The sequence below is a fragment of the Gymnoscopelus microlampas genome (assembly GCF_963454915.1).
Source record: "Gymnoscopelus microlampas genome assembly, chromosome: 16".
Taxonomy (NCBI): Eukaryota; Metazoa; Chordata; class Actinopteri; order Myctophiformes; family Myctophidae; genus Gymnoscopelus; species Gymnoscopelus microlampas.
Window position 1 is genome coordinate 27,011,285 of NC_139953.1, and position 9,287 is coordinate 27,020,571.

Genomic DNA, 9,287 nt, shown 5'->3' on the forward strand with positions numbered 1-9,287 from the left:
CCCTTGAAAGTTATGCTAATGTGCCGTGACTGTGGCCAGCCCTAAATTCAACCATATATCAATCTGACTGGAGGAAACAAACAACTTTGATAAAAAGGAGAGAGAGCCAAAATTCTCAGGAGAGGAAACACGAGCCAATTTTGTGTGTGTCAGTGTGTGTTTGAGTGTTCCCTGTGTCCGTGACCTTACGTTACGCCCAAATCAGCCCCGCAGTGCCTTAATTCAAGTGGACATAGTAATGTGGTAACCATGACAACTCTCTGAGGTTCAAGACACAAGCAGTGTTTCAGGTTAGATGCCACGTCTCAGAAAGGCTCCTGACCACATCCACATACCCTCTGTCATTCTGTAGAGCTGCAGTGGATAGGTAGAAAAAGACATGGCAGTGGTTCTCAACCTTTTTGAATTTCGAGGACCCCATTTAACTCTGAGAGTGTACAAACTCTGAGAGTGTACACGCTCTCTGAGGTTGGACCTGTAAGTCCATTTGTTTCCATTTGTATACTCTCAGAGTTACAGGCCCATAAGGGTCCATTGGGACCTGATGTTGAGAACCAGTGTCTTAAAGCATTATTGAACCCTGGATTGCATAGCATCGTGGTCATGATTTAAGTCCAACTATTGACTATTGTCCATCATCGTTATCTGTTGCTGATGTGCTCTGTGATCGAGGAACTGGAAGTTGTGATTCACTCTCATTGTATGTGAACCAGGTCTCAAAATCATACTTCTTATTACATAAAGCTTATACAGACCTCCAGGCCATTAAGGGGCCATGCCACTGATCTTATCCAAAGGACAGGCCTCAATTGGCAGGTCATACACCTGCTGGCCAGAGTCCTTCTTTTTTTATTTTTTAATGGATGTTTTTCCATATAAAAAACTGATACATGGAGACCTGGCTGGGACGTAATCCCCCCACCGCCTATTTAACCTACTGGCAGCGGTGGCAAAGCTCACGTTACACCGATATTGGTGATCTATTGATTGCGCTAGATTGTGTTTATTTGCAAGAGAGGCTGGTCTTGAGTCCTGCTTTGCTATACAAAGAGTGAATGGAACATGGCACATTTCTCGATCACAGAGCACAGAAGCAATAAACAAAAATGATGGACAATATTTGGTCTTAAAACATGCCCAGGTAGCAATTACTAAAGTTCAACATTGCTTTAAATTTAGGATATGACTTCTGTAATTATCCACGCTTCCTTCCGTTGTCGCATTAACCATTTAACAAACCGATGACATCTGTTTGAACCGAAGCGCCTCTCGGGCATGCCCTGTGTTAGTGTCAGGACTGATCAGAGTGAGACCAATGTTATGGGAACAAAAAAACAGTGTCTATATTTGTGTGTGTGAATCTTCCTCCCTGTCTCCTCTCATCCCTCACTCCATTCCTGATGTACACAAGCCTGTCTCATCCTGTCTTTCATTTCCGTCTAAACCACCAAAAGTAAAGGAAAAGAAAATCTGTGTGAGCCGTTTGTTTGTCTCCAGGCAAAGAGAGCTGTTTTGAGCGTATAGTCAACCGCTTTGGCACTAACATTACATATGTTGTGATTGGCGATGGGAGAGATGAAGAGCATGCGGCCAGCCAGGTAAACAAAAAAAAATAAAAATAAAATAAACTCTGAACTTTAACCCTCCTTCCTCCCCTTGTTTATTTTTTATTTTTTGCAGGCAAAGAGAGTTGCTTTGAGCGCATAATGCAAAGGTTTGGCAGGAAAGTAGTGTATGTTGTAATTGGGGACGGTGTGGAAGAGGAGCAGGCGGCCAAAAAGGTAATGGACCAGCAACTTCACCGTGACCCCGCCTATTCCACACAGCGTGAGCGCTGACTGGACCCAAGCCTGCCTTTCTTTGCTGTGTGTGTAGTGGTTTTGAGTTGGTCATTTACTTTTGTTTGTCTACTTGCTGTTTTTTTTTTGTGTCCCACTTTTGTTTGTTTTTTATGAGATGAAAGTAGACTTTTGATCTCAACTGATAGTGTCGGGTATTGAGATTGTGAGACTTGACCAGTGTTGTACATTTTGTACCATAAAAACAAAAACAAAATTGTTGAGTTGATGCATCTTTAACTTAAATGACAGTCCTTTTTGAGCCATGATAGTTTTTCTTTTCATGTATGAGTAAATACAATTTAGACTTGTTAAGTTTGGTTGCATAAATGAAAGGGAGACAAAAGTGTACACAGTGTTTAAGTTTATAACAATCTCATGTCTTAGACCATGTGTAAATTAACTCTAGTGCAATACACAGTAGTGTCCTCTCCTCGTCCATCATTAAGCCCGAGTTATACTTGGCTGTGCACCACAATGCACCCAAAATAACAGATCTACAGCTTGTAGATGTGTTATTTTTGGTGCACGACACCCCACCGCAACTAATGATTGACTGGACTTTCCAAGGATGTGCGGATACTCCACTGTTTAAAATCTGTTTCTCATTCATCAGTCGGTGATGTTACCATTCACTATGTGTATGAGACAGGAAAGAGCCTTTTGTTACAAGCACAATATGGATCAACAATTCGTGATAAACCACTGTAGGCTCTGTATAGCTCTAGTGCACATTTCTTGAACAGGGAATTATGTGTGTGAGTCTTACGTCTTCTTCAGCTTTGGGGCACAGTTCATAATGCTGGGTGCTGGGAGTGTTTAGCATACAGTAGGAATGCATGGATTTTGTTTTGCGGTGCTTTTTGTAAGCCAAGCAGCTACAAGCTACAGTAGTGTAGCTTGCATGACTTTGGGTGGCGGTGTGTGACAAATATGAAAATTATAACCGTGTGCATGTTGACTCGTCTCTTGCCTTTTCATTTAAATGTGTCTGTGTGTGTGTGTGTGTGTTTGTGTGTGTCTGTCTGTCTGTCTGCCCTACAGCACAACATGCCTTTCTGGAGGATATCGAGTCACTCTGACCTGCTGGCGTTACACCAAGCACTGGAGTTTGAGTACCTGTAACTGTATGGTGATAATGGACACATGCAATGTTACCATTTAAATGGTCAGCAATGGGCGATGCAGCCCCTTCTTTTGTATACCTATTTAAGAAAGAAAAAACACACAATACACTGCAACTTTTTGTCATTGCTTTTTTCCCTGTTTTTTGAATATCTGGATTTACATACTCTGAATGGTCTTAAGAAGAGGAGAGAGAGAAGAAAGGAAGAGAAAGCAGAGAACAGTGGGCATACTTGTTATACCCCATGTTTGTGGACTTCTAATGCCCATGCAACAGTAGCAGCGCAGCTCTACCTGAGACCCTGTAAACCTCTATATCTCCCTCGGCCAAGGAGGATTTTTTTTCCTTTGACCGACCACTAGATGTTTGGTTTCCTGTGTGGGAGGCCCAGGTTCTTCAATTAGAACTCTATCCAACACTTGGGAAGAATCGTCTCCACCAAACATGAATTTGAATCATTAAAGCATTGGTTCTCAAACTTTTTTAATTTCAAGGACCCCCATAACGCTGAGTGTGTACAAATGGGGTTCCATTTGTACACCGAGTTACAGACCTGTAAGGGTCCATTTGGAACCCCCTCAAGGTACCCTGAGGGTCCATGGACCCCACTTTGAAAACCACTGCATTAAAGGAATACTGGTTTATACTTGGTTGCGCACAATGTCACACACCTGAAATGGCATATCTACAAGCTTGCAAGTGAGCTTGTATATCTGCCATTTGTGGTGCACGACACCATTGCGCAAGTATGTATAACAGGGCTTTAATGTGTGCAGGGACAAGAGCTGGGTGTGAACACTAATTCTTTGACAACTGTTAATACTCTGAACACAAAACATAATGTAGCCGAAACTCATGTAAATTATTTACAGTAAACTTAAGGGGGGCAGTGGATTTTTGTGAATGAAGATTTTAACTTTTTTGGTCTCTGGATTTTTTTTAAAAGCTTTTTTTTTTTGGACAAGGAGAATGTGCGTCATGTGTTGTGCCTTATAAACGTGTTTGTGTGTTTGTCCATTTTCTTTATTCAGAAAGGTGTATGTATGTAGATATAAAGGAGAAAACTAAACCTGTCGACCCATGCATTTTCTGTTACATTGCAATATTAATAAATTAATACCACTATTTAGACATTGATAAGAGTAACACACTTGTACACAAAACACACACCTACATTACACTTTCAAGGATAATTGAACGCCATTTTGAGAACTTGCCAGATAAAAATTACCAGCTTGTCAGACCAAACCTTGGGGACTATTGCCACCCATTGGTGTAATAGTGCAATGATGAAGTGTACCACAGACCAGGAGCCAAAAGACTCAAATTACTTTCAGTGGACTTACTTTAATGTTTCACATAACTGAACTCATACTAATTGTCATTAAATATGTATCAATCTAGTTTGATATCTAGAGTCAAATCTCACCTCTGTAGTTAAAAATATCAAGTCCAGTAATATTAGGTTTATCTGGACATTAGCCAGCTCAGCTTCAGAATTACTGACAGTATGAAAAGCATTTATCTTTTGCCGCCAAGTAAAAATGATAGTACCACAACTAGACTCATGGTTCCCATACATTTTTAACGATGAATTCTTCCAATGTGTTTCACCCAATTTCCAGTTCTATATCAATCATATGGTGCAATAATGGCGTTTACACGTGTGCAATCAACGTCCCATACAGACTCAAGCAAAGGAGTCACGTGACAAACAGATCTACAAGCCAACGTATCACAGTGCAACGTGTTATGCTTGTAGATCTCTTTTTGTCACGTGACGTCCTGTATACATTAGGCCACATGTATTTCACGTAATGCTAGACATGTTCTGATGAACAAAATCACTAGCCAAAAAATATGTAAATTATATCCAAACATTTTCCAATACATTTGGTTAATTCAAGACCTTTTCCAGGCCTGGAAAAGTTTTTTTGAATTTCAAAATATATCCAGGAATTTCATGATCATGAACCCTGTAAAATGCAATGTGCGCAAACCCATTTAGGGTCACCGGGAACCCCTAAATATACCTCTCAATCCAGGAACTCCTTTTGGGGTTTATGCTATGTAAAGTATATAGCGACATACATTTCTTGTATTTTTATAAATATTTCAAGTTTTTCAGAAAACTTGGTCAGGATTTAGAATCGGCCTCAGGTCTAAATGGGTTAAAGAAAAAAGTTAAACCTCAGCCTGTGAGCCTGTGATCAAAGACAATTAATATATTGGTAAATGACCTACTCCTCCCAGTGGTGGTTACACTCAACATTATACATACATTTCCCATAGTCTAGCATCATATCAGACCTCTACAGATGTGTAGAAATTACCTTGACAGGTCATTAAATGCATTTCAAGCAGCACAAGCCCCATACTGGAGTTGACCTGCACCAAATACATTCAGCATCAGTAAATATGACAATGAATTAATAACACTTGAGACAGTAGCATTTACTCCCACATCTTTATTGACACCTCATTTCTTGGCTTTGAAGTATTCTTCAATCACGTCCTTCGCTTGAGACTCCTTGCCATAATCCTAGAGAGAAAACAAGTCATTATTAGACTAGTCAAGTAGAGAACATCATTACAAACTTGTAAACGCTCCCAAAAACAAATCACCACAAGATTAGACCCAGACACTACCGGACAGACTCATATCCTTGCCTTCGGTCCAGCAATTATTTCAGAAAGATGCATGGCACAGAGGGTACTAGCACTCACTAACATAGCCAGCTTCAACATGACCCTCATCAGATCACAGACCCAATTCTGTCAATAATCACGTTATGATTAGACAAAGGAGAACCACAGCCGATGGGTTATCACACTCTGGATGTCAGAACATGAGCAGCACAAGTTTGCAACATGATATAGTAACCGATCAGAAAGTTTGTTTCACTAAAACATCAAGTAATCCATTAATTAATCCATGGTCACCACTTAATTTCATCCAATATAAGTCCTATGTTACGATAACAAGTATTATCTGTATCTCAGACATATTGGTAACGGATGGCAGTTATCCTCATGATATTCATCAGTAGAGGGAGCCAAAATATCATCACTGATACAGCTACACAGATTTTACTTTACCTCAGTTGTGAGCGGAACAAGATTACACTAGATTTTTAAAAAGCTACTTCGGGGGTTAGGCCCCTTCTTATGTGGTTTTGTTGACAATAAACCTTGTGATCTCAAACATGATTATCAGCCCTTCTCATCTCCTCGCAATCCCTGTCCAACACTACTATCACACATGTTCAGTTCACAACTAGAGAGCATCCATTTACCTTGATCACGACACAGCTGCAGCCAACAACCTTGCGGGGCTTGCCCTCACGGTCGATCTTGCACAGACCAACCCACTCACCGAGCTTCTTGTTGTCATCAACCTGAACAGAGACAAATGAAAGTTAAATAAATGCTTCCGGTCTGACATTTTCAGAACATTTACTCTGTAGCGAAGTTAATACTGCAAGTATTATCTGTATCTCAGACATATTTGGTAACGGATGGCAGTTATCCTCATGGTATTCATCAGTAGAGGGAGCCAAATCATCATCACTGATACAGCAACACAGCCTTAACATGACATCAGTTGTGAGCGGAACAAGATTAGACTACAAAAAAAAAGCCGCCTTTGGAGGGTTGCCCCCTTCTTATGTGAAAGCCCCCTGAACCCCCAGACGGTTACTGGTCCAGTGGTGTAAATGTATGCTTTGGAAAATTGTGTGAAATAATGTAAAGTATACATGATTTTAACATGCACACTACATCATTCAGACCGAAAATGACCCTTTAACTTCTTGTGTAGCCCCGAAATGAGTGGATATACAGGTTTTGTAGCAATTTGTAGCATGTGTAGAAATATTGTGCCTTACTGTAATTAAGGGGGGACATTATTATATGTAATTGCCCCCTCATTTGCATATGTACATTTAAAATCAAAAGAAATAAAAATGAGTCACTTTTCATCCCTTGGCCGTATATCACATTTCATTTCAGCATCAATTCCTTCATTAAAAGGGTTAACAGACTCATCTGTAATGCATGCAATGCACACATCCTCCATCACAGCTGATGCAGTCCAAGGTTGTTATGACAGCATGCCTATCAAATCAAGGATAGTCTGGGGCCAGGCAGCTGCACAATGCACAGACAGCATATACTGGACCCCTGAATTATAGGTCAAGTGAATGGGCTCAGTCTCTTCCCAAATCTGCTTTACTAATACATAAACGCATGTTCTGATTGTGTGAAATCATCACTGACATCAAAGTAAAAACAATGTATATTATAGACGTGGTCTCGTAATACTAAAGTCATCTGAACAGAGCTTTAAGACATGTTTTTTACCTTGATTAGGTTGATCTGATGCTCGGCACAGAGGGCCTCCACCAGCTTGACGTACATGGGCTCGTCACAGTTGGCCGCAAGGACGCAGAGGTGGGCCTGGCGCCTTTAAAGGACAGGAATTAACCAAATTAATCGAGGATCAAGAGCTGGGTCTACCCAGACAACTCGTTAACAGTTTGACACATCTCAGACATAAATTGGGTAACAAAGGCAATTGTCCTCACTGACATTCAGTAGAGGGAGCCCTAAATATCATCAGTGATACATCAACCATTGTCACAACTTAAAGACAAACGACAACAATGTGGCAGTAATGACATAAAGGTTTGTTACATACTTGTCCAGAGCCTTGGCCGCCTCACGGATGCCGCGAGCCAGACCATCATGGATGAGTGCGGTCTTCAGCACTTCAGGGAGTGCGGTGTTGACATCCATCACACCTCCAGCAGCAATGCTACTACTACAGGACACACAAGTAATCATTGAGTTATATTCTAATTTAACCAGTGGTTCTCACAGTGGGGTCTATTGCACATCTCCATTAGTCTATTCTTCCTGGGTCAAACAGTTTGACACATCTCAGACAGAAATTGGGTAACAAAGGCATTTGTCCTCACTGGATTTCAGTAGAGGGAGCCTAAATATCATCAGTGATGCATCAACTACTACTGTCACAAGCTTGGTTCCCTCGCAAAAAAATGTTTTAAAATAGCATCAAAACTGTAATTTGAAGATAATAATCTGTTTTTTTAACATTGGATTATTTTTTTTAAACATTTGAACAAATCTTGTATGGGGGTCCCTGGCACAATATGTCAGATGGCACAATATCATATCAGATGGGGGTACGCAGACAAATATATTAATTTGAGGTCCCCCGCATGAAAATGTTTGAAAACCACTGCTTTTAAATTCTAAACCTCCAATAGCAATGCTGGTGTGATGGTTACATTCTAAAGTGAGGGCAAAGTGATGTTGCTACAGAGAACTTACTAACTTGCTTTACCCATGTGTGAGGTGGGCGCATGGTCAACATAAACATAACACAATAGCAATAAACTATGATAGCCATCCTATTGTGCTGCAAAACGATATGAGTGTAATTCGCCGGTATAAACAAATTAGCCAGATTAGCTTACTGTGAAATAGATGCATTAGCTTAGCTGAATTGCACCTGGATCTGAATTCATTGTAAAACACAATACAGAATCAGATATATTCACATATTTACGTGTCAATCTTTGCGACATATTAAGGTGGTCGCTTAACGAACACCAGGGATTACACTTTATAAAACCTTGTTTATGAACCGCATGCGTTTCCTTCCTAACTTTACTAGGAGTAAAATAGTGCGCAAATGACAGTCGTGCTCACCCTTCCTCGGCCATTGTAGATTAATGATGGATGGACCTAAGATTCTGCAATAAAGATCACATATTAAAGGACAGTTAGTATACATTGTAAATAGACAACTGTGGGCAATTTTTAGTGAAGGATGGTGTATAAATCAACTAGATTGCATGAGAGGGTAAAGAAACCGACCGAATCTTCCACAGACAGCGGATAAAAGAGGACGTCATCAGTCAGCGACATTGCTTTAACCAGACCCATTGTGCCCGATGGCGTCCATTATTCTGCCTGTCCATAAATACCTCAATGATAAATACTGCTCTAGGAAAATGAAATAATAAATAAACTCTAGGCCAGTGGTTCTCAGCCTGTGGGTCGGGGTCCCCAGATGACAGTGAAGTGACAATTTAAGGACTTTTAAGACCTTTTTAATACCCCAAAAAAAGGGGGGGGGGAGTCCATTACTGCATCAAAAGTAATTAACAAACTATACTATAAAAACTGGTCTGGGCATTGTGGACAGGTCAGGAAGTGATGCCGACAATGCCCTATGAAACTTGTGGATAAGAAAGAGGCAAACCATTTGAAAATAGCAGATCTACAAGCTCACT

The 9,287-nt window shown here is 40.5% G+C and overlaps 3 protein-coding genes across 6 annotated transcripts in view; 1 reads left to right on the top strand and 2 right to left on the bottom strand.

Moving 5' to 3' along the window:
- eya4 (EYA transcriptional coactivator and phosphatase 4) overlaps nucleotides 1–4,072 on the top strand; it is an 81,755-nt gene extending 77,683 nt beyond the window's left edge. For 3 of the 4 annotated variants that reach the window (XM_084082371.1, XM_084082373.1, XM_084082374.1), the window contains 2 exons: nucleotides 1,681–1,781; nucleotides 2,883–4,072. In XM_084082371.1, the coding sequence (XP_083938497.1) occupies nucleotides 1,681–1,781; nucleotides 2,883–2,963 (182 nt within the window). In that variant the 3' untranslated portion in view covers nucleotides 2,964–4,072. Of the gene's footprint in view, nucleotides 1–1,497; nucleotides 1,599–1,680; nucleotides 1,782–2,882 lie in introns of all 4 variants that reach the window. The other variant, XM_084082372.1, reaches the window with a different exon arrangement.
- sh3bgrl2 (SH3 domain binding glutamate-rich protein like 2) overlaps nucleotides 1–9,287 on the bottom strand; it is a 68,640-nt gene that overhangs the window by 11,497 nt on the left and 47,856 nt on the right. The gene's annotated exons all lie outside the window — the stretch shown is intronic.
- Nucleotides 5,415–8,975, bottom strand: rps12 (ribosomal protein S12). Its single transcript, XM_084082391.1, has 6 exons — nucleotides 8,869–8,975; nucleotides 8,701–8,744; nucleotides 7,664–7,786; nucleotides 7,327–7,429; nucleotides 6,261–6,362; nucleotides 5,415–5,506 (listed from the first exon to the last, which is right to left on the bottom strand). Exons 2-6 carry the CDS (start codon nucleotides 8,712–8,714, stop codon nucleotides 5,444–5,446), a joined length of 405 nt encoding a protein of 134 aa, XP_083938517.1. The 5' UTR covers nucleotides 8,715–8,744; nucleotides 8,869–8,975; the 3' UTR covers nucleotides 5,415–5,443.